This window comes from Symphodus melops (assembly GCF_947650265.1).
Source record: "Symphodus melops genome assembly, chromosome: 5".
Lineage (NCBI taxonomy): Eukaryota > Metazoa > Chordata > Actinopteri > Labriformes > Labridae > Symphodus > Symphodus melops.
The window spans coordinates 15,843,050-15,868,696 of record NC_136695.1 but is presented as its reverse complement, the minus strand read 5'-3'; the positions used below and the strand labels follow the sequence as shown (position 1 = coordinate 15,868,696).

The 25,647-nt window shown below is 41.7% G+C and overlaps 1 protein-coding gene across 1 annotated transcript in view; it reads left to right on the top strand.

Annotated features, from left to right (window-relative positions):
• cdkal1 (CDK5 regulatory subunit associated protein 1-like 1) overlaps positions 1 to 25,647 on the top strand; it is a 216,971-nt gene that overhangs the window by 43,185 nt on the left and 148,139 nt on the right. The window contains exon 5 of the mRNA XM_079344989.1: positions 23,879 to 23,975. Within this exon, the coding sequence (XP_079201115.1) occupies positions 23,879 to 23,975 (97 nt within the window). The remainder of the gene's footprint in view (positions 1 to 23,878; positions 23,976 to 25,647) is intronic.

Here is a 25,647-nt window from a genome sequence, read left to right as displayed (position 1 = left end):
GAAGCAGACAGAGAGGGGAGGTAGGGAGAGTGTGACTGAGTTCAGGCATCCTTATATGTTTGCTTCAATGAGCTTCAGGGCTGTGTGAGAAACCACATGAAGGCCGGGGATGGCCTGTGCGTGACCTTGCTTTTAACATGTGCTCATCTGCATTTAGACTGCACTTCTCTGTGCTATGCTATCGAAGATGGTGTTTAGTCTGTTCATCTAGGAGGTCTTTTTCAGTTTCAAATGAGCTATTTGTCTGCTTTTTTGTTTGTTTGTTTGTGCAAAATACAGAAAGGTTTTCATTTGGATCACGATGCGACACCACTACAACATGAATGGCTGGAGAACACAATGCAGCCCAGCGTTTCACAGCTCATCACACATACTGATGTAGAGACAACATGCACAGAGCTAATAGTAAAGCCTTTTTTTAATACTTTTTATCTGATAGTCTTGAAGGAAAAAAACAAAAACAAGCAACAGCATTACATGTCAGAACAAAAATAAATACATTACATATATAGAAGACAGACTTGAAGGTAAGTACCTGTTATACACCGACGTGAATATGTATTTCTGTTAGTTCATCCAACAACAGAAAATAAGAGTGAGTATAAGGAAGAAAATAAAATAAAGAAGGGCGATGAAAGCAACTGAGCAAGTTGACTTAAAAGAGTCAAATGAATGAAAACAATAAAAATAAATAATGGGCCTTAGTTTACTCTAATAGTGTTTATTTGTTTATTTATGTGTTTGTGTTGTTCCCCATCTTCTTACGGTTCGAGTTAAGATTAAATGCTCAAGTACACTCATCCCCGCTCTTTGTTGATCTGTATTTCCCTTCCTATATTAAATCTGTGTTTGTCAGCTTTTTCCATCATGATTCAAAGAGATCATCCAATTTCCTCATCTTGTGTGTCATTCTCTCCATGTTATAAACCTCATTAATTGTTTCCATTGTATTATTTGTGGTGGGGTTGGTTTCAGCTCGTTTGTGGTTATCTTTTTGATAGCTGTTATTCTTCAAAGTCTGTAGAGGTATTCATCTGAGTTAAGGGACAGTGCATACGGTCCCAACAGTAGGTGTTGTGAGCTGAGGGCAAGGTTACATTTAAGAATCAGGTTTATTTCCTCTTTTACTGAGGACCAGGGGTTTCCCAGAGCTGGGCATGTATAGAATATATGTGAGTGTGGTTAGCTTTGTTGATGTGACACTATGGCTGTATTCTGACTGGATGAAAGGTGTTTTCAAATATCGAATTTGAGGAGCTTGTTGTTTCCCAGGTGTTCCTACAGATGTGTTCCCATTCATCATCTAGTATATTTATTTGTAAATCATTCTCCCAGTTAGTCCTGGCCTTCAGTCTGACCACATCTCCCTCCTCTTCTACAATTCCATGTTTCCCATATGTGTGTGTTGGCTGTGTATGTTATTAAGGGCTGTGTATCATTTAAAGTAGTTTTTAAAGCCTTGCTACAGCAGGTTACAAGAGATTAGATTAGCTGTGGTGTGCTGTATTCTCCCATGCGTTGCTCTGTTTGATTACGTTTCTTCGTCGGTAAGGTGAAACGCCTAAGGTTACATGCCATTCATTATGAAGTGAGTGGTCAAAACAAGCATGGTTTCCCCATTGCTGTCACCGATACAAAAATGTCACGTCTGTGATTGATTCATTGTAAAGGCTTAGAGACCTTGAGGCTCTTCTCTGTGCTGCTTACAAATGTACAGCCCTCGCTGAGTGCTCGAGGAAAACATTTAGTTCCTTATTCAGTCTACACTCATCAGTCATTTCATCCGTTTCTTGCTGCTGTGATTGGTCATTCTTTCTGCTGAAGGTGCAGATAAATTAATGAAACATTTAAGTCACTTTTTAAGGCTGCTGAAAATCATCTTAGGTATTTATTATCTTGCTCACATTACCAGAAATGTGTTTCCAGGACTCCTAATAGTAAAATAGTTCAAATAAGTTATATTGTATTATTCTGTATTTTACTTAATTTCAGCATTGAAACTTTTATTTACTCTTTATTCTTCATAACCTTCAATCTCCTCACAGTGCTTCCCTTCAGTTGACGAGCCCCTGCTCGATGCAACACGCACGCACACACACACTCGCACACTCATCCTTCATCTCTGTCGACTGACTTTATCAGCTGTGAAATCGCCCCAGACGATCAACCAGTGATGACGATGTTTTCACCTCAGACGCCGCTCTCCTCACAGCAGACCTGTGAGGAGGATGACAGCTTATGTTAGCTTTCATGGCTGCCGATCAAAAACAGCGCGCTCTTCAATGAACTCGACATCAACAAATGGGTTTAAAGTTTTTAAACGGCAGCGAATGAGGATCCTTCTCACACTTCAGTCCATGCATTTCAAGGATGAATGTTTTTCTCTCTCTCCCTCTGCGCGTGTGTGTGTGTGTGTGTTTCTCTGGGAGCAGGTGTGGAGGGACCCTGGGTCGTCCATCAGTTTATATAACGTGGATGGGTTTGATCTGACACAAATTGCGCTAAAATGACTCATCGTATAACTCCTCTTCCTTAAAATACCTCTTAATGTCCAACCTTGTAAACTCTTGACAGTCTGTAATGACAGCCCATCGAGCCCTGTTTCACGTGACGCCTTGAGCAGGACTGATCTCCAGTTCTGTTTGCTTTCTTGTTGAGCTCACACAAGGAAATTCAGCTTTTTGTGTGTCTTGTATTTCAGACGATGTTTTTTTTTTTGCAGGTAACTGTCAGTTTGTGTAAAGCTGGACTTTGACACCATCACTAAGGGGACCATTGGGTTTCATAACTCCAGCTGTCATCAGCAGGTGACGTGCACTTTGAATCTCCAGTAGCAAACATACATGATGGCTACATGGTCATGTAATCACAGAGTGAACTATAAATGGAGTCAACGACAGACCTCATTGAAGAGGTGAAGCGTTCATTGGTGAACTCATCATTATTCACTATCTTTCTTTTTAACATGCTGCTTTGTGGAGATCCTGTCACGGCACACCTGCAGTGACTCATGGCCTCACTAGACTGTTAAGATGGTCTGGATTGTAAATGTTATTCAACATATTAGTGGGCTATATCCTGGGTATATTATCCTCTCGTGTCCACAGAAGGTGACAATGAGTTTTCATGTGTATAAGTGAAGTGCTTTACAATAGTTATTATCTCGAAACCGTTGAAACAGAACATGCATACGGAGCAGCAGTATCACACCATCACTCTGTAATGTTCAGCAGTATGACAGGGGCAGCTTGTTCTGGCTGAACGAGTCATTAAGGTTTTCAGGTATTACTCATTAGGGGGTAATGCTCATTTCACCTTTCACCGTCCTCCAAGTCATTTAACAGGATGCGCCTAAGAAGATTATATGATTAAGTCCACTTGAAGTTGTCCCTCTGCTTTGCTGTGTTCCTGTTATTCTTAAAGATCAGATAAGAAACACACTCTTTTTTTTTTTTTTTTTTCCACCCACTCCTAATTCAGCTTGAATTGACACATAAATGCACAACGATGAAAGTCACAGAAATGCTATTAGTTCAGCCCAGCCGCCTGACTTCACGCTATTTGAGAACATGCCTCGGAGATATTTACACAAATCTACAACAGAGCATTTATTGCCTTTAGAAGAAGTCAGAGGGTGCAACTGATGGAGCTTATTACAAGACCAGCAGACCCGTACATGATCTGTTGTTTTGATGCCTTTCGACACTTTAAGGTTTTGAACATCTCTCGGCCTGCCTGGCTCATGTTTTTATGGATGTATTCACTTCTATAGCACTTTGTGTGCACGTGTTTGTGAAGTCTTCTTCATAAACAAGCTGTCAGATCTGCTGTATGGAAAAAGGGTTTGAATGCAGGGCTCAGCACAGTATGGGGGCTTGGCTGGACTGCCAAGTTCTGGGTGTGCATGTGTGTTTACGTGCAACTGTGTGAATGTGGCTAAAATACGAGGCGGCTCACAGTGTGGGAGCTGAAGGCCAGAGCAGACAGCCTCTTCCTGCTTTCAGCTGGAGGGTGTTAAACGAGCATGCAGTGATTCTGTCTCTGCGTTGTTTCTGCGTGTTTCTGAAATGATTGTGATCCACTTTTATTGAAAGAATACATTCGACAACGAACACTGCACACTACATTTTATAATGACCCCGAAGTTGACTCTTCCCTTGGATTATTGTTCTGGAGATTCGATGCTATGGACAGAAAAAAAAGGAATTTGTTCTTCTGTTATATGAATGAATGTGTAGGAATGATTATTTACACCGAATTCTAAATGTGACAGAATGTAATAAATAAACAGTTTTGTTCATGTTATGAGAAGATTTAAGCTTCTTCCCTAAAAAGAAGGGAGAAAAACTGCTGGGCTCAGTCCTCCTAAGCTGCTTTCTTACTGAATCGAGGAAATGTGAGTCTTTAAACTGATATTCTTCAGCATCCTTATTTTCTTGTGTTAGTCGTGGGCTGTGTGTGTGTGTGTGTGTACACACATGTGCTGTCTCTTAAATAACGGCCGTATAGAGGCATTGTTGCTGTCCATCTGTATAAGATCTTCAACAATCACAAACAAGTCCCGTCTTTTATCCTCGCAGACGGCTGGGCTCTTAAGGCCTCCCGCCGAGCTCTGGCCCTTTTCGCTGATCCCCGATTGTGGATTTAAGCCAGAAGAGGTCAAGTTAATATGGGATTGAAGATAAAAAGGCGGACCTTTCACCCGGGTGTGTTGCAAGTAACTGGGCTTTCATAGTTGAATCCCAAGTAAAATTCTGCATTTCATAAAAAGGGATTGAAAATGGTTGAAGGGCTTTAAAATGTGTCTTATCCACATTGAAGGACCAAGCAATCACGTTGGCCATCCGGCCTGTATGGGAAAAGTGTAGGAAAAGTGGGGTCTTCACCTCTACGAACGGATGGGTCTACTTTAGTTTAAGTATTTAGTTGTGAAACGTCTTGAATCTAAGAGCACATTCCAGTCAGATGGATTAATACTCAAAGCCAAATTGTAGGACCATACGTTTTATATGATGGTGTTTCACACTGCAGTTTTCCATAAGGGCTTTAAACACTTTTGAAAGGATCAGACTGGAAATGGGAACAGCTCTCTGTAATTGGCTTGTGGAGAGAACGTGTGAAAATGGTTGAATGCAAAAGGGGAGCATATTCCTGATTGTTTTTTTTCTTTTTCTTGTGTTGTCGGCCAATGCAGAGGCACTCAAGGTGTAAACGTTATGATGTCAAATGAAAAACCCAAACATGCAGACTCCAAAAAAAATTCCTCGAACATTTACGAGCATTTTCTTTGTTTACGTTCACCGTTCTGATACATGCCAGACTTGCATATTAATACACAGTTGAGACTGACAAGATAAAAGAAAGAAAGAAGCTATAATGGCACAGTGTGCACATCAGCACACTGCAATATGATAGGATTACCACTGTTTCATGTTTCAAATGTCTTCTCTTCTCCTGACAAATCAGTCTCCATGTTGTGCGAGCTTTAAAGGAGTGAAGGGGTGCTAAATCCCTCAGCGTGGGGTTGATGGACTCGTCGCGCGATTCTTACACTTCTCAAGAAACACTGATGTCTTATTAAAGGATGAGGACGTCCCTAACACTCAGATTGAACGGCTGCAGAAGGAAGGGAGAGGCTTTACATTTCAAAAGACAGCTACTGTTGGATACTTGAATAATGATTCCAGACTTACTGGTTAAAAATAAAGAAGGTAACTTTTGATTGTTGCACAAAGCGCTTACCTCATGATATGATGTAAATGAGTTCATGTGGAGACAGCTCACACAGGGAAGTGTTACACTTTGGATTGCAGTGGAGAAATAGGACCCAAAACCAGAAAACCGACAGGTTTGTCCCCATGCCACTGACATGCAGCTTTCCATCCTCCTATTCTTAAATGGAAGAAAAAAAGATGCACGTGAGTTTTTAGGGAGTTTTCTGCATGATAATGACACCAATCAGAATAGATCTGCAAATATTGAATTTATTATCCTTATGGAATTTCTTTTTTTCAGACAGCACAGAACCCCATTGTTTAATTGAATTAACATTTTTAAACATTATTTTTCTAGTTTTTTTTTTTATTAATTTTTTTACACACTATCCTGGATTGTGATGTTTATCATATCTCCAGAATATATGTCCTGCTCATTAACAGTCCTAATATTGAAGGATGGGAATGATGTCACAGAGAGGCTGTCAGCCATCGAATCATAAATAAAACTGATCAGTTACAGATCAATCTATTCCGCCTGTTAATTCAAACACATGTCAAAGAAAGCATCACAGCTCTGACTTGGTCACACAGATTGTTGTTTTACCAACAACATGACTCGAGCAGTGATGATACATTATACCCACAGGCAGTGCGATCACACCGACGATGTCATATTAAACATCGCTGACAGATAGGGACTCTGTGTGTGTGTTTTTGCGTGTTTGTGTGTGTGTGTGTGTGTGTGTGCGTGTGTGAAGATAGCGTGTAAGAGCAGCATTGAGAGACATTGTCTGCTGTCAGCTGTAATAAGAGAATGTTGAAATATGTTGAGATTGGACTTGGTGGTGCTGTTTTTATTTGGCCCTATAAATGACGATTTTTCCCTGGGAGACAGCTGAACATTAGTTAGTGACGGTGGTTGTGGGTGCTCATTATGTTGTTTGATAAATCTACAAGGACCCACTGAAGAGGTTACGCTGAAGAGGTCAGAGGTCACTGAAAAGGTTGAGGGGCCATGTTCTCCTCAGCCAGTGATGAATCACCTCGCTGTGTCTGCAGGGCTTTGCACACACAAAAAATATGTACGTGGTTGTATCGTGTGTGTGTGTGAGTTGTCCAGAGATGTGTAGTCCTCATCTGTGTTTGAAGTCCTCCTAATATTGTGTCTTGTTTTTGTTTGCTTGTTTCGACCTCATTGTGAGATTTTTTTCCCCCTGAAGTCTTTGCCATCAATCCAACCATTGCCTCCCCAAGTATTATTGCAGTTCTGCTCCATGTGTGTATTTTAGTCCTTCCAAGCTGTTTAAGAGTATAATTGTTACCTGGCTCAGATAATATGAGCTGAAGCACGTGGGCGTTTCTGATCAATAACACCCCTCCATTTGATATGAACTTATTTCCCATGATAATGTGTGAGTGCGTGTTTTCCCCTTCAGGCATGTGGGAGGCCTGATTGCATCCTCACAGGACCTTTGGTGCCACCATTATGACAAGAGAGAAACAAAGTGAAGACACACACGCGCGCGCACACACGTTCACACTGGGGCTTGATTAAATCCTGAAATTCCCTCTTCATCGATCTAACACCTGCTTCACCGTTTCCTCAGTCTTCAGCATTAACATTCAGTCTTCCCCTCATTAACTCGTTTCTTGAGTTCCTCTCGCAGGCCTCCAGCATCTATGTGGGTGAAGGGAGATCAATCGGGACCTGATTGTTAACAGAGAGAGTTAGTGAAGAAGTACCAGTACAAACATTAGACTGTCCTACCTCAAGGAAACATCTCAAAAAAAAGAAAAGAAAGAAAGATAGAAAAACGGGCAGGATACATGAGAGACGGTGCTGGAGGGCGAGGGTGCAAATCCGGTCAGTGGTTGGTTTGTCATTGTCTGAGGATGGCATAACACACATTTCTTTGTTTTGCACAGTGTTTCATGAGCCTCACTCAACGGCAGCTCAAATAAAATCATGTAAAGGTCTTCTTAAACGAACTGCTGGCTAGCAAATGTCCACATCTTAACAGCAAGCGTGAGTGACAGCTATTAAATTGAGAGCAGACTGTGTGTATGCAATTGGCTTGTAATTCTACGATTTCCTCTCCATGTTATAAATGCCAGTTTGTGCTTCCTGCTGAATGCTGGAAAGGGAACACAAATATTGACGTTCACGTCATTAAAGCTTATGATTGAAATGATGAAATGAGGAAAAAAATGACATACAGCATCTCCCACCAAACCTTTGTGCGTAACTTTTGCAAAATAATCCCAGATTAAATGCCAATGTCAGAACTTCAGTATAATTGTACTTGCGAAGCGAATGTTTGTCTTGTTTCGCTTTAAATCTTTTAAAGAATACTCAACTGTTACAGTTGTTACAATATTTTTTTTCCCGTTGCGTGAAACACATTTCAAACGTAGCCGAAGACCTGTCTTGAACCTGTCTGTCAGAATTGTTCTAAAAATCGTTAAAAAAAAGCTTTTTTTTAGGCGCATTAAATCGAATAAGCAGCTAAATAGATGACATGAAATGACCGAAGACAAACGTGCGGAAAAGAGGGAGGAAAGAAGTGTGAAAAGAGAGATAGAAAGATGGATAAAATCAAGGAATTAATGAGAGTCAGGTTATTTTGCTCCCAATTAATGCAAGCAGAAGACCCACCAGAGTCATCCCTATTCCACTCTAATTGAGTTTAGTTATTTTGAGCAGTAACATATTCCTCATTTGGGAGTTGTTAAATAGGAAGTGGAGGAGCTGGAGGGTGGAGAGAGGTGGATGTTGATGTGTTTTTCCGATGCTCTGGCCGTAGTTAATTTTTCCCCCAGCAGGTGATAACAGACGTTTGCAAGGTCACACCATTACCTCTCTCCGTCTGTCTGTCAATCTCTCCCTCACTTTAGCCGCTCTCTGCTTTTGCTTCCTCACACCGAGTGTCCAGACCTTCACCTGAAATGTATCCCAGCCATTGCACTGTGATTTCTCTTTGGTTTAATGCTTTCAATCCCGACGTTAACGGAGCCAAACAGCCAGTCTGTCAAAGTGAGCCTTAAACTGATCCACACAAAGTGAAACGGCTCAGGACTACTGTCGATCTTTTTTTCTCCTTTCGTCATCATTTTCTGTTTTTTTTTTTCTTTTCACTTTGGTGATGCCTCGCAAAGAACGAAACGTCGACTCTTGAGCAGTGTGATGAAGCACAAAGGTGTCGTGTCGCTACAAAGGCCACATGTGTAGTTGAAAGCTGTGATCTCGTGGCTGTGAATGTCATTAGCGGCTCATTAGGACTTACACCGCAACGAGAGGAGAGAAGACGATGGGCGAGGACGAGCAAAGTGGAGATCCGGCTTGAACATGTTGTTAGTTATCAACTGTTGGAAAAACAGTGGAGGGTTTCAATTTTCTATTTGGATTTTAATATTTTTTTTAGCCTGCAAGAAGGAACATTCAGTTCACCTTGATCGATCCAGTGAAATAAATCTGCTACTTTATTAATCGATTTATATTAGTAGTAAACAAAAAATTCTAAGATCAATTTGTTGTTTAATAAATATCATACTTTCCGTTTTTAGCAGCTACAGTATGAGGTGTGGATTGGCTTGTGTTTATTTTTATGTGCCTTTTTGCCTCTATTGATTGGACAGCTTTAGAGAGGGGGGGGGACATGCATCGAAGGCTCTATACAGGGCGTCTGAACTGCAGCTTATGTGTATTGAGGACTTGAGGCTCTGTATCTGGGGTCCCTGCTCTACTGACTGAGCTCAACTAGCATCCTGATGGCCTCATCATTGTCCTGTTTTAAACCACTTAAAATGCTTTTTTGTGCTAATGGCCAAAAATAAACGTATGAAGACTTATCTATTTTTCTTAGGCAAAATAGACGAGTTGACGAATAACATGAAAAAACTGTTGTGAATGAAGTGTTTGTAATCTAATCACCACCTTCTTTTTTTCTTTTTTTCCCCTGCCACTATTTGTAGCAGCCCCGAATAAATAAGTAAAATAATCCCTAAGATAACGAATCATGTGAGCTCTGATTAGTCCCGTCATTAATAACTCTTATGTGCGCTGTTGTTTGATGAGTAAACTTGGCATTGAGTCTTTGTATTGTCACGGTGAATGCATGTGATCGGGGTCCTGGAGGGCTGACATTGTTACTGAGTGTGAGGAAATGTCAGTGTAAAATGTAGCTGATCTGACAGATGGCAGATGGAGAATCTCTCACTGACCCTCTGTTCACCTGCACTGACACACACACACACGCACACACACACCACCTGTTGCTCCATCATCTCTCTCTCTTTTTCTCAGTTTCCTTCAAACTATCTCAGTGACATGAAAGCCGCGACAGTGATTCCAGACTCTCTCTCTCTTTCGTTTAGCACAGCCTCGGTTTTCCCCCCTTTTACGACATCCTCATGTTTGTCTGTTTTGTAAGAGAGAGGGTGAGAAAGCCTGCGAGACGCTGTGACTCAGGTGGCAGGTGCGTGTATGTGTGAAGCAGGCAGTATACCAGCTGCCGTGTTCCTATCAGCTAGCTTTAGTTACACACACAGGGATTGGACACTGAACTAAACCCTGAACCTCAGAAACCTGATCAGCCCGCATCAACTCACCAACAGACAAAACACACTGTGTACACAACAAACACGGCCTCACACACAAATTACATAAAGGCATATTCATCAGATACTTATGGATACACAAAAGCTGACCCGCACAGGGCAGAAATCCTTCGTCTGTTTCAACAAGCTGTTTCAACACGCCGCATCATTTATTCATAATACTCAACTGTAAGAGAGAAAAGGGCAACAGCAGGAAAGAGGTGTGTGTGTGTTCTCCTGAGGAGCACCTGTAAGCTTTTGGTATTTTCCCTGCTGAGCTGTGGTTGTGTGTGTGTGTGTGTGTGTGTGTGTGTGTGTTTTTTTTTAGCTGACGACCCCAGAGGCTTTTTTTCAGCTGGTGTTAAGCGAACAGGCACTGACCTGGAAATTACTCGGCTACTTTATACTGGCTGCAAGTTCTAAAAGATAACATCCTCTCCCGCTGAATGAGTGTGTTACTCTTCATGAACCTCCAGGGTGACAAATGACGGGAGAGGTATCTAAGAAACTTTTCAGCTCCACTCTCACACACACACACACACACACACACACACACAGATGAAGATACACACACCCGAGTCTCTCTCCATGGATGTCACATCTCGAGTCCATACGTTAAAGTCTAGAGACGGGTTTGATATACATTAAGTCATGCAAGATGACAGTCAGGAGTTTTGACCTTTGCATGCCTTATGCTTCAACCCAGAGGGGAAATTTAAGAAGCGATGCACATGGTGGAAAGAGAGGGAGAGACGCAGAAAACAGATGACAGCATGAAGGAGTGATCAACTTGGAGAGAGGGAGAAACTTCAACGGATGGTTCGAGGATATAGGAGATAACATAAAGAGGTCACATTTGATGTCAGATGGCTGTGAATGAGGTCAGTTATGTTTTTAAAAAAGTAATGTAAAGCATAACATTGATATTTCAGATGTATTTTTAATGGTATTTATGGTACCCGAACCTGTTTGATTAAATTGCTGTATCTCTGATGGTGTGCACATATGTGCTTTGAAGATGTCATCAAAGCATCTTTTTCCTTCATTTAGGGGACATGTTTCTAATTTTATCAGATAAGCAGATGGCCAGGCCGCTGCCAACTAGTCAAGAAGCAATTTCACCAAAAGATATTTGGAGTGACACGAGCCCAGGGCTTACAGCAGAACTTGGCTATAGGTAGCTCGTCTATAGAGAATGATGGATGCACAGGAACACGCGCAGCAAGATGCCAACTTGTGCAAGGCACGGGGGTCGGTGGGTCGGTGCATTAACACACCCGGGGCAGTCCTTAACCTCCGAGGTTCTGTAAACAAACAGGCAGATAGCTGGATATGGAAGGAAGGGATATCGCTGAGGGGAATCAGGCCACATGTGGCATATAGGCTACTATACGGCTGCTTTAATATCACTGAGGTATGGCAGTGACGTGTGATTAAATAGTCGTCCGTGCATGGATGTCTGGTTGTGCGTTTGTGTCAGATAAGGTAGAATGATGCATTCTCCTCCGGGGGCATTGACATACATGCACAGTAAAAGTTTGTTTGGTAACGAGCCTTTTCTTGAACGTGTTTCCTCTCCATCTTTATTCAAAGTCCCTCATTGTGAATAAACCTCTCTACTGATTCTAGCTTGTATATCATTGAGCTCCTCCATATCGCATCTCTCATGATTATGTGGGACTTAATGACAACCTTTGCATTTGCAGCTTGCCTTGCTAGAATGCGTTTTATTTACAGATGAAACGACTAATTATTTTCACAAGTTGCACTTTGCAGATCGCTGCGCTCCGTCTCATATCCTCAGATATTTCACATTTAACATCTTTAACTTGATTTCTTATATTATTGAGCACGTTCAAAATATGAATTTGAATTGTTAAAATTACAACAGCAGAGATGTACAGTATACAAATAGTGGACTTGCAGGTGCTTCTATACAGTATCCAATCATGTTCATGCATGCTCTAAAGCCCCGTTTCCTCACAGCAGTCCGGTACGGATCAGTACAGTTTGATACTGTTTGGTTCGATTAAGCCCGATCCCGTTAGCGTTTCCACAGCCACCTGTGCCCTATTTGGCATAGCTGCTATGTAAATAGCGTCATGTGATTCCTGCTAACCGCTAACAGCCAACCGCGAACTAATAAATTCAACGAAGGAGAAAAATGCTACACAAACAAAACCAACGCTGAAAGACATCCAGCAGTTAATCTACTCTGTCACTGACATGTGACTCTTTATTATAAAAACTCAATCAAGCTTTGTTTCAGAGAAGGCTGTGTGCCGCGAGGAGAAATACAGACGTAAACAATCAGCTGTCTATGGTTTAAACACGGCAGAGAAGTGACAATTCTTTCAACCAATCAGCGGACTGCAGTGTTTAGCTCCACCTTTTCGGATCGGCTCGACATTCTTGGCACCCTAACGGAAGGGTCCCAAAAAGTAGGACGGTACGGATCGGTTATTTGGGAATCTTCCCCGGGATTAGTCTATGGAAGAACCGAGACGAACCGAGCCGGACCGCTCGGTGGAAACGGGGGTTAATGTGCATGAGTGGTTTCGTTGTGGCGCTTGTGTTCAGGACTCCGATTGGAGTCTGAATCGAGCCCTGATTTTCTGGACTCGTGACTCGACTTCGACTCGTTCGAACACGCTCAGCCACAGATTGGACGTCTTTGTGATGCGCTGATGTCATTATGGATTGTGCTTAAGGTGTCATAAAAGTTAAAAGGATGATTAATAAGCGGTGGGCTGCAGTGATCCCACCACATTAGAAACGATAAGTGCAGCTCCCATAAATGTAAGACACAAAGCTGTGAGCTCATTAATGATATAAATCTCCAGACACGCAGACAGGATTGTTCAGACTCATGTTAAGAAATGAACTACATTTCTACCCGTCCAGAAGCTCCATCATAGCTGTGATCAATTATTTAGTTGCAAATATTTTATCGGTCCATTCCGGAGAGCTTCTTCTGTCCTGTCAAATTACAACAGTTTGAAAGCCTTTTTTTTGTTTTGCTGCTTAAATGAGCCACGATATGTTCTGCAGGGACATCACAGCACATAGAAACATGGAACGTTCCTGTCAACAGTTTCTCTCATCTTTACAGTAAATGGTTGAAGAAAAGCTTAATGCAGCGCAGTAAGAAAAAATCACCAAATGGCTCACTGCTCAACCTGATTTATAATAATGTAATGATCCTTTGGCTTTGTGTTTTTGCAATGTACAATATAAACACGAAGACTCACAGAGAAGAGGGTTAGAGAAGGGTATAAAAGAAGCAACATTTTAAGTGAACTCCGCTCATGCTCAACCTTGAGGACCTGGACTGGAGCAGTGGGGACTCGACTCTGTTTTGAGCACTGGACACTCGAGAAGTAACTCTGACTCCAGGTTTGATGAATCGACTACACCACTGATGTGCTCTGCAAAACATCAAGCCCATCTGCCGAAAATAAATAAATAAATAAATGGAAAAAAAAAATCATCAAAGGTGTTTACGGCAAGAGGAATGCTTCTTGTAGAGCATACAACCTAGCTTCTTATTGAACACGATCTTTTGTGATTCAAAGTGTGAATAGGAGAGCAGCAGAGAGACATAACAGATGTGCTTCAACAAAAGACTCTGCAGCACTCAATATCCTCTAACAAGCCAAATGTATTTTAAAAATCACCTCCTCATTCTGTGATGCCTTTCACTTCCAACAAATCAACCCCCTTCCTCTCTTCTCCTTTCTAATGGTTGTGAACCTCGCCTTGAACCTCGCTTTTAATTGGAGTCGACTCAGACATGAGGAGTGCGTGTGAAGGGGAAAAAAAATCTGTTTTTTCGACATTCCATAAATTAATTTTTATCAAGTAAGGGCATCTTCCATAGAGATTCATTCAGACAGTTGGCTGTTGTGCAGGGCTGTATCCCTGGCTTTTAAAGGAATGTTATTTAGAATAAATAATGCTCTGTGCTTGATGAACAAGGAGGCCTTTTAGAGGGACTGATGAGCCACCGCGAGCCTCTTCAGGCTGCACAGAGGAGCAGATAGCAGCCGGGGAAATTAACAGGCTGAATAGATGCTTAGACTTTTTAGCTCTATAATGAGACTCCCATAGTCTGCACAGTCCCTCAACGCACGTCTGTACATTCACTCACATATCTTGCTTTCATGTGCGCCCACATAGCATAAATTACTTCCAGTGCCCAGACTCACATAAGCATAGATGTGTAAATAACATATAATGCAATACACACGCATGCAGATAAAAGGATCAGAGAGAAAGAATAGACGTGCATTCAGATGCACTACAAGTGTAAGAAGATAATATTTTTCCACTTTTCATTTAGGATCAAAATCTTAGTACTTGATATTTTCATGTGAGATTTACCACAGTAAGGGAGTTCATCAAAGCTTTGACAGTGTAGGATAGTGTCAGATATCTCAGAGTAGGGGCGTCAGTTCAGCACGATGGTTAAAGCGAGCATCCGTCCTCTTTGTGGGACGAGGGAACGAGGTCTATTGATATAGTGCAGTCTATTCATCTTTTCAAAGATTACTTCTCTGTTTGGTTAAGTTTGTAATTGATTTTGAACACCATCCTAGAACAACAGTGCACAGTTGAGTGATGTGTAAGTAAGTGTTATCTTATTTTTGGATCCACAATAAAATGTGATCAATTACCCAGCCGGTGGTAATACAACTCTTAGACACCAAACATGTTGTAAACTATAAGTGTATTGAAACCTGTTTGATATACCCAGCAAAGTCCTCTGCACCTTTTATTAGCTCATTTATTTTTGTAATTACCAAAACATGCAGATGATTCCCTTTGTTTTTGGTTGCAGGAGCTTCAGGTTAATTATTTTTTTTTAAATAGATAGTTTTATGAAACTTTGGCTCTTTTACAGTTGACCATTAAAAAGACAGTTTGTCATGGCGTGCCGCCCTTCTTGCCCCCCCACAGTGTGACACATTCAGACTGAACAGTCATCTGAGGTTACTCAAACTCTCTTTTGATACAAATGGTCAATTTGTCAGGTTCAACTCGGATCCTAGGCGCTGCCCGTAGATGTAGCAAAGGTACATTAATTTGATCTTTGTTTGAGCTGGAAATAAAAAGATTTTGATTTGCAAAGATTGTTGATGCATTTCAGGTCACTGAGCATGTGCTGTTCCACTTCTTCAAACCCCTGCCTGTAATAATTTATGACCTTGAAACCAATCATGATTGTTTATGCTTGGACTAATTTTGTGTGGATTCATTCAACCGAGGCCGTCCTTTCACCTCTGTCTCTGTCAAGGATTTCCCCCTTCGTCTTCCTCTCCTGTATCACAATAAGTGTGGGATTGCACACGAACACGTGTGCACTGTGCACTCACACATGCACACTGACAACACAGAAACATTCAACGGTGAATACACAAAGGCACTAAAAATGCACTTCTGCCTGCACACATGCTCATATATATTCAGATTGATTTAAAGAGAAGAGGAACATCTCATGGGGGGGGGGTGGGGGGGGGGGGGGGGGGGCTGAGGCTCTGAAAGATGAATGCCTGTGTGTGACCTGACCTGTTTAGTGTCTTTCACACAAGTCACACTGTTCCACACAACATATGTATGTGTACAATGTGTGTCAAAAAAAAAAAAAAGGTCAATTATTCTTATAAAGCAAGTTTCCATCACAAACCCTCTCAAACTTCCATGATGTATTCAAATAACCGAGAACACTTCGTCCTCTAAGTTACACAGAGCGTTATCTGGGGAAAAAAACAATAAACAAAAACTTCTTTAAGACATTTGTTTTAAATAAATATTAATATTTTTTATTAAGAGTACAAACCCTCTGCAAGCATGTCTGTATTGAACATTTAGTTCCACATGTTTGTTGCCTCTGACAAACAGCCTCAGGCTTGCTCCCATGTCAAAGTCCCATAACAGCTTCTCCTATTGGAAGTAGGACTTTGCATCCGAAATGGGAGTCATGGGACTTGTGTCAGGATTCAGCTTTGGGGTTTCCCTCCTTGTTCTCCAGTAAAATGCTCATCTGTAATGCAATTCCCTGCACATATGTGTGTCTTGTGTGGGCCTCTGCTTTTTTTTTTTTTTTTTTATTAGCATTTTTCTCCATTATGAACCATTCAAGCAGCGAATACAACTCATTTGCAGTAATGCAATATTTATCACACATTCACCTAGTTTTTACAAGACAGATGTCATCCTTTTCACAGCACTGTTTTTTTTTTTTTAACAGGTCATAATACAAAAGCCTTGCATTTCCTTTTCCCTTAGTTTACGAGACCCATGTTGACAGTTCGGCTGCTTCCTATCTATGATAAAGCCTACAGCCATGTGAGCTATCTATAAACTAGCCATGTTATAGGTGTATTGATTGGTCAACAGATTGCCTATATCCCGTAAAACTCATCTCTAATGCCAGTGCCTTTATTAACCATGTCCGTAATAAATGCCTCCCCCCCCCCCCCCCCCAAAAAAAAAAAAAAAACCCTGATTGTTATCGCTCATAGTCATCTAGGTCCTTGGGTTTATATCAAAAAAATAAAAACCAGATTTTGCGATTTTTGTGACTTTTGTAAACCCCTCGTTTGTTTTGCTCAGGATGCTGTTTGACTTTGGCAGGAAATTGAAAATGAATTATTTTCAAAATATACACGTTCAATGTTTTATCCCTTGTCATTTTTTGGTCATTTTCACATGTGTGATGTATTAATCATTCATGGATATCCATTTTAAGGAGTTTAAGGTTTTACACTAAGAGCCTTTGCTCTAATCACATAGCTTCGACACATTTCACTGGTGATTATGTTCTCATTGTCCTCTTTGTTTAATGTCTAGTGAGTGAAGCAGTGTCAGTTGTTTTTGACTGAAGTACATAGAAGGAGATTAAAGTAATGGAAATATTGACACAGTATGTTTACAAAGGGAACACAGTTAATATTTCCACTTTTGTTTTTTAAGTAGTCTGAGACGGGATGTCACAATGAAAGCCAGAAACAGACTGAAGAGTTACCCCTTTTGTTCCAGATGGTAAAGAAAGTGAATGTTCACATACTGGACATTAACTTTGTAAAACTGGCCATTTACATGAGCCTTCTTTTTCACTCAAACTTCATCCGGAAATTGCAGACAGCCTCGTTCAGTGTTTTTTATTTTCTGCCTGAAGTCCGAGTGAGCTGATGTGAGGATGCAGCAGGATATACGTTCTGTCTGAAATTCTCCAGAGATGTTCAGGAGTGCATTATCAGGACGTAGACACCTTTTACTGACTCTCCCTCTGCTTCATCTGTCATGCTTCCCTCTAACCCTCAGCGTTCTCCTGTTTTACACTCACCTGTTTCGTTTCCTCCTCTCTCTCTCCTTTTCATGTTTATAAAGACGTTTTATTTTTTTATTTTTTTCCCTGACAGTTTCCTGTCAATCACTGTCCCTCTCTCTCTGAGCCACCTCTCCTGGAGGGCCGTGCTGTAGTTACATTAACTGCAGAGTTTGTCTGCAGTCTGATCCCACAGGCCCACAGTTAGCTGCTGTTTTATTGATGCTGTTTGTATTTTGACAGTTGTTTTAGTAAACTTTGCCAGTACACTTATTCACAGAGGACAGACTCTTCTTCTTCAGAGTGACAGTGTGTTTTCTCCACATTCACACCGTGTGGGCTGTCAGTCAGGGACGGAAAAACATCGCCTGCACTTCAACAAAAGGACAAGAAAAAAAACAATATGGAAAAAATTAATTAAACATAGAACTAATAAATATACATTTTGTCCCGTCACAATCTGAAAAATAATTTCCGAAGGTAACACAGTAGCAGCTGTGGATTTGAAATAGGGACGACCATGAGACAGTGTTGTTGTTTAAGTGGGAGAAGTTTGTGGAAGTGGAAAATAAGTGAAGTGGAAGATTAAATACAATTGGTCCCTCTCTCACTCACTTTATCCCACTCATACACACTCATGCACACACCAGTTCACATCTTAATTACTGAGGCTTGATGGGTACTTAACCTTGCCCCTTGCTGCTTATGCTAATGCGGTGAGGTCAGGAGTGTGCTGATTGGCTGGCTCGCTGTCAACTCAGCCAGAAAAGCGTCGGAGTGCAGATGAGAGGATGAGGGACGAGAGGACACCGAGGAGCAAGGACGGCCCAAATACGGAACGCTGAAATGAAAAATAAATCATTGATTTTGATGTAGTGCTCTGTCGTTTCTTTCGGAGAAAAAACAACTTCATTTCCTTCCAGACTGTTGATGTTTGTATACGTTAAAGAGAAGGGTTGGTCATAGATAAAGGTCATTGTGTTAAAAAGCACAAAGGGCTAATCAGGATGTAGAAATGAACATCTCAGTTACACAACCTCTCCTCACCACTCTTACCAGTATGACCTCATTCTTTAAGCAACATGTTTGCTGAGGAGCATATGGCTGGCTCTGTGTGAGTTTGTGTATGTGTAATGAGCTCATCCTCTTCCCCCCCTATGTAGCTGTATAGGGCTGAGGGTCTTAAGCAGCGGGGAGAGTCACTGTGAGTGCACGCCACCTTACCCGTACAGCTCACAGCTGTAGGCCGTCTTTGGACGTTTTCGACCATTAAAAAAAAAAAAAGACTCCGTTATTTGAGGTTGTTTGAAATCTTTGTTATTGATATTTATCACCCATTTTTAAAGATTTTCTTCTGCAAGCGAAAAGGAAACTTTCCTGTGCGTCTTGTGTCGTCAGCAGTCATTATTGAAAACTTCCGGCTAAGACTTCCTTTTCCATTCATTGTCTTTCGTTTACATTCTGACTGTTGCGACTTGAAAAGCCAAACCTAAAGAGGGGAAGCTAGCTACACTTGCATGCAACAATCAATTGAAAGCCGCTCAATTAAACGTTAATCGTTGTTTAAATAGAGGATACTTCAGGTAAAGCAAAGAGTGTGGCCTTGTGTCTAAGATGGTGTATTCAAACTGAATGTAAACACAAGTAAAGGACCAGCACCAGTGCATGATCACTCCCTCACCTGAATGAGAGTAAAGTGGCAGGATTTCAAGTGAAAGGATGAAGGTTGTCATATTTTATTGCACTCTTTTCGAGTTGCTTGACATTTCTGCTAGTTGTGGGACGATCAGCACTTTGGCCCTTTTTAAAGGATGACGTCACAGTATTTCATTTATGCAGAGGAAGAAGGCTTTCATAATCCACTCGGAGAGAAGCCCGTCTTTCACTTCAAGTTTTGCTGTGAGATCGTTGAAGAGGCTCTAATGTAGGTTATGCAGTACAGTACATCTTAATGCTTAGAGTAATTTTAATGTCATTCTTACAGCGAGGGGCTTCTCCAAGTCGACCTGATCAATCCATTTGGACATTTAGTCTGCTTTAATTTGACTGATTCACTGTGTCCACTGAGCTGTTAAAAACCTGTATGTACAGCACAGTCTTCTCTACTATACATACATTCCACAGAGGTCATACATGTATGCATAAACTACTGTACGCTGTGCCATGACCATTGGTGTGTGCATGTACAGTATGTTGAGAGCATGTGGGTGTTCGGACCCTGTGAGTGGGTGCATGTGTGTGGTCTTCAGGCGAAGGAGAGCAGTAACAAAGTTGACAGGGGGCCTTAGAGATTCAGGGCAAGGTGCCAGAAAGCAAACAAAACACGTGTGTGCCGCACTAACAGCCCCCCTCCACACACACGCACACACAGACACACACACACACACATTGCATCCTCTGATCTCAGGGGGCATCTTCTCTGGTCCGGGTCACTGGCAGCGAGTGCTCGATTGGGCTCAAAAGTATCACCACGGCAACTGCATCGCATAATCCCATTCCATCTCATCCCATTCACGAGCTGTGTGCGACGTGATAGGCCTGTTCCCCCCGGGGCACCGAGGCAACGGCTCAGACGCTGTCTGCTTACTGTGTGTCAGCGATTGCTCTGAGTCTGTGGGCGGGGAGCGAGGAACGCATTAAAGGAACGTTTGGCGCATTTTGGCAGGAGACTGTGTGAATTATGCAGACGCACCCCTACTGTGTTTGTGTGTGTGTGTGTGTGTGTGTGTGTGTGTGTGTGTGTGTGTGTGTGGAGGACATGCTACTGTAAGCACACAATATATTTTGGTCCTCTGTCACACAAATGTTCAGTATTTCCTCCTTTTGTACTGTACCCGTCTTGTTTAAGGTCGCCTTTTACCAGTAAATGACAACACTTTTTTTTTTTTTTTCTATGATAATTGGAGTCGGCAAATGAAAACATCAAAACAGTTTGCACAGTTAATCACACGTGTGGAGATTGTTTCTGTAGCAGCGCTCTGAGTTTGCTGTTAAAACGGTTTGGTTTATGTTTTCATCAGGCTCTCTTCTTGCTCCATGTTGCATCTTTAATTAGCGGCTTCACTAATTTGCTGTTGCATGTTCAACACATTATCAGTTGGAATGAGAAACCACGAGAGTCATGAAAAGAACTGAGTTACGCAAGCAGCGATACATCATCCAAATAACCGTAAAACGCACTTTTACTTTGTTTGTTCTCTTTCTCCTCGTGTCCTCCCTACACTCATCACCAATGTTACCGTTCATCTCTCGCTCCCTTCCTCAGTCTCTGAGCGGCTTCGCGTAAAGAGCGCCTGCCTCCACCTTTCTCTGTCGCTCTCCCCTCACTCTGCTCGTTCACACACCCTCAGCCTCCACCACCGTCCCCGTTTTGTTTTTCTGAGGCACACACAGGCAGTCTGAATTAAAACTCAGCTGACAGTTTGCATCCAGTTTCATTGCGCCTCTTCTGTCCTCCTCCTACGATTTCTCCTTCACTCCCCCCCCCCCCCCCCAAAAATCACGCCTTCCCATCTCTCCCTCCCTCTCTAGCTCCAGCTGTCAGTGTGCTTCATTATTAAAGATTCATGCTGGAGTCTGGGCAGCTTCTCCAAAAGCTTTTGTCAGACAGACCGAGTGTCTCAAATCTCACTGCCGCTAACTGGAGGTGACAGAACGTGTGCACACACACGCACGCACACACACACACACACACACACACACACACACACACACACTCCCCGTGCTTTGCTAGACTATTATATTATCTGTCCAGCCCTTTTTAACTCAAATCATCTTCAAAACAGCATTCTCAGTGCCACTTTTCATTTCTAATAACATTATTTTTTAAATCCTCTAACTGTCCCTTTTCTCTTGGAGATGACAACTGCACACCGTGCCATACTGTTCATGAATGTTTTAATTCTTTGACACTTACTTCAGTGTTTTAAATTCCCTGTTTTGAAAAGGCTGTGTATTTCGTAGTCATTGCGGATGTCACAGTGATCTGAATTTTCAGAAAAACATTGTTTTGAATTTAATATGTCGTGTCTTCCATCATGTTTTAGTGATTCTTTTATCTGACGAGGGCTGCACTGTTTCACCAGCCTGACGTCTCAGCTGTACGCCTGCCCTTTTTTATTTTTTTCTTGTCTCACTGTCTTTTGCCCGTACATTTGTAAACACACAGCTGAATAAAATGGGCTGTACTATAATTAATCACAACATGAAGAAAAAAGCTGAAAGATGGATACTTTCAACCCCCCCCCCCCCCCACACACACACACACACACACACACACATTTAAATAATTAGCCTTAATGGCACATACATTTGTCAGCCTCACAACACTAATGCAGGGCCTAAATAACTTGACAAAGGATGATGTTGTGTAAACCTGGAGCGTTGGTGTATTTTTACACCGTAAATGACTGGACTCAGATCTACTTGTACCACTGTGCTCATGTCCATACACTTCATTCTTTTATAGAAAACAACAACAAATCAGTTCCTTACATTGGTCCTTCTAATAGAGAGAAGTTATCAGTAATAGTTGCTCATCTGTAAGAGAACTTTGTCTTTTACTTACCGTAAATTCCGTACTATTGAGCGCACCTGGATATAAGCCGCACCGGCTAAAAATAAGTAAATAAATGTATTTGTACATATATAAGCCGCACTTGATTATAAGCCGCAGGTGTCCACGCTATAACAAGAGCTATTTACACAGACGTAGGCTACCGGTAACATCCGCAAATACTGTAGCGTCCGTACGGACGTTAAAGGACGACGAGAGCGTTCAAATAATAACTTTTAATAACCCGATCACTGTCGGCCGTGACCACGCCGTTTACAGCAGAGAGCAACACATAACTTGCCGTAACAATCCAACTCTCTCCCCCAGCGTTCTCTCATACAGCCACTCAACACGTTCTCGCTGGTGCATTCACTGACTCTCCACATAATCGGAATTATGAACACATTATCAACTACTGACTTTACAACATGAACCGTTACAATACGAAGCCTAGCCGACGGTGTCTGTAACACGGCTGATGAAAAAGATGACCGTAATATATTTCACAAGAAAAAGTCCATCCATTCACTGCCTCAGAATGACTTCATTACTCACTTCCTCAGTCTCTGTTGTCGCTGTCAGTGTCATCTTAACGTGCAGCAGCTCTGTTAGCTTCTTTGACAGCCAGGTCGATCGCCTTTAACTTGAAAGCTACATCATATGTATTTCTCCGTGTGTTTTCCATGATGAGGGTGCGAACATGAAGCGCAAAATGACTGATATTAAGATCCGACGTGACGAAGTCAAATGTTTTTGCGGCAGAAGCTCATTGTCCCCCATAAAAAATCCATGCATTAGCCGCACCGGAGTAGAAGCCGCAGTGCTCGAAGTGTGAGAAAAAAGTAGCGGCTTATAGTCCGGAATTTACGGTACTTAAACTTTAACACCGCTCAAATTAAAGGGATTGAATGTGAAAGAAGATATGGTTGATGAGTTATGGCATCATGTGTTGATCGAAGTTACCGTGAGTGAAGTATGAGACGTTGTAATGAGCCTCACATCTACACACGTTACTGTTGTGAAGTACACATTGTCTCAATACGCCAGTGGCCAATTCAGTACAGTTTTATTAAAATAAAAAGAATCCATAACTACCAACATTTTGCACCCTGGGAATCACCTTGAGTTCATTCTCCTCCATTCCTTCATGGACCTTTCAGGAGAGAATAGCTGACATACCACCAGAGAAAACAACAAGGAAAGAAATTCTCCTTGTTGTAGGAACATTTCACGGACAAGTATCATTGTGTTCTTAATCACACAGACCGATATTGAAATAGAACTACTGGTATGTGCTCCTTGATGTGCAACCTGTTGGCCTTGTTCCTTGTGAAACAGTAAACAGTTCACTTCAGTGTTTTTTGGTTTTTTTTGTTCAGACTTAATAAAGATCGCAATAATTTCATTGGAAGGCCTCCACCATATTTGTGATAAAGTGACCAGAATCATTAGGATTTATGGCTTAGACAAAGTTTTCAGACTATGGCTGACATAAAGCTTTGAGACTAAAGCCAGACAGCAGGGTGCTGGTGCCAGCTGTCTTATGTACCCCAGAGTTTTTCCTTCACATGTTAAATAAAAAAACCATTTAGCTGGGTTTGTGCAAACAGTTGGTGTTAAGTCACTGCATTTTCTGCTTATGTTAATCTTGTCGTCTTTCTGGCATTTTCTTCCCAACAGAAAAGCTCAGGATCAGCAGAAAAAGGTGGTGGTAGCAGGTTGTGTCCCCCAGGCTCAGCCACGGATGGAGTACCTCAAAGGACTCAGCATTATTGGGGTATGTGTGTGTGCTCACTTATGTAGCAGTGTACTTTTGTGCGGGATAATCGGAGTAGTACGTGTGTTGTTTCTACCCTCAGTCTGTTTGTTGCCCTTTGTTCGTCTTTATTTGTGTCTAATGGAGAACCTTTTAAGAGTGCAGACAGATGCTCACAGAGACACACACGAACAGTTTGACCTGTCATTCACCTGGCTGACAACCTGCTGGGTCTGTTCTATTTCGCCCTCCATGCCGCCTGGCCGATCAATAGGACACCCCCCCCCCCCCCCATGAGAAGAGGCTGAGACTACTTAGATGAACATGATGGGAAGGAGCAAAGTGAGACAAAGTAAAACACGGAAAAAGTATCAGAAGGAACAAAAGAGACTTAAAGGAATCTCAGTGTATATGAAAGATAAGAATAAGAGGACAGAGAATGAAAGGAAATACAATAAGACAGTTAAGCAGATGGCTGTTAAGGGCACTGCATACGACCTGTTAATCATTGTTGTTGATTTATAATTTGTGTTAAGCAAATCATTAACCTCAGTTGTTCATGTCAACAGACCAGACCAACCAGAATTCAATAAGAGTCTCCAATTTTGATTTACATAATGCTGCTGTTACTTCAATTTGAATAATTAATCAGACTAGTGTTTCCAGTCTGAACTAATTAGGGCCGTTCCTGCAGAGACGTGTTGGTAGAAAATATCCAATTTTTCGAGCGGTTTTGGGGCGTGCATAAAAGTTAAAACGTTTTCATCTTTTCAACTCAAGACCCAGACTCACAGCGCTCTTCAATCTCACTTTTAGCCGAAGCAGCCATTTAAATCAAGTAGCAGGCTTTACATCAGCTTTTTTACAACATTTTCCCTCCTCCCTGTCTCGGAGAAAAGCCACAGTGAGAGCTCGGTTTGCTCGACTCCCCCCCCCCCCCCCCCCCCCCCCCCCCCCGCTCCAAACGTGCTCCCAGCCGTTCTTTCCCCAGGTGCGCTCAGGCGTTTTCCACGTGGCCACACCGAGCACAACACGTCTGTATGATCGCGCCTTTCGTCAGCTTTTTATACGTATGTACAGTAAAATGTAATGCATCTAGACCAGAGCTCTCTTTAAGATCAAAATCAGTTAACCTTTTAATTACCAGAGCTGTAATTTCACAAATATTGTAAAGCTATAAACATGGACAATTACCAAACTTTCACAGATATTTGTCTTGTTTTTTATTTGAATAGGCTTGCCCCCACTATCAAATCATTTATTTCAGAAAGGAAAACAGAAAAATAGAGCACGGACTGAAGGAGACTGTAATGTACATGGCTATAGAATTTAATGAAATTGAAAAGGTGACGTCTGCCTGTCGCATCAAAAAACAAAAACAAGTCTAAGGTGCAGTTAAAAATATATATGTACAAGAAATGATCCATAAAGTTTTAGGTTTTTTGCATGAGCTAATTACAGTACAATGATTAACACATGAAACATGTTTATATTTCGCCCCCCTATCCTTGCAGTGGTCCAATGCGTGGGTAAAAACAGGATTTGGATGGGACATATGTAAATACTCTTGGCACTCGTCATAAACAGTATTTTTTTTTTTTCCCTTTTGTTCCATCGTCTATTGAAGGTGACTTTGGACAGCCTGTCACACTCTTTTCTAGAAGTCATGCTGTGAAGTGAGAGATTAGTGGGT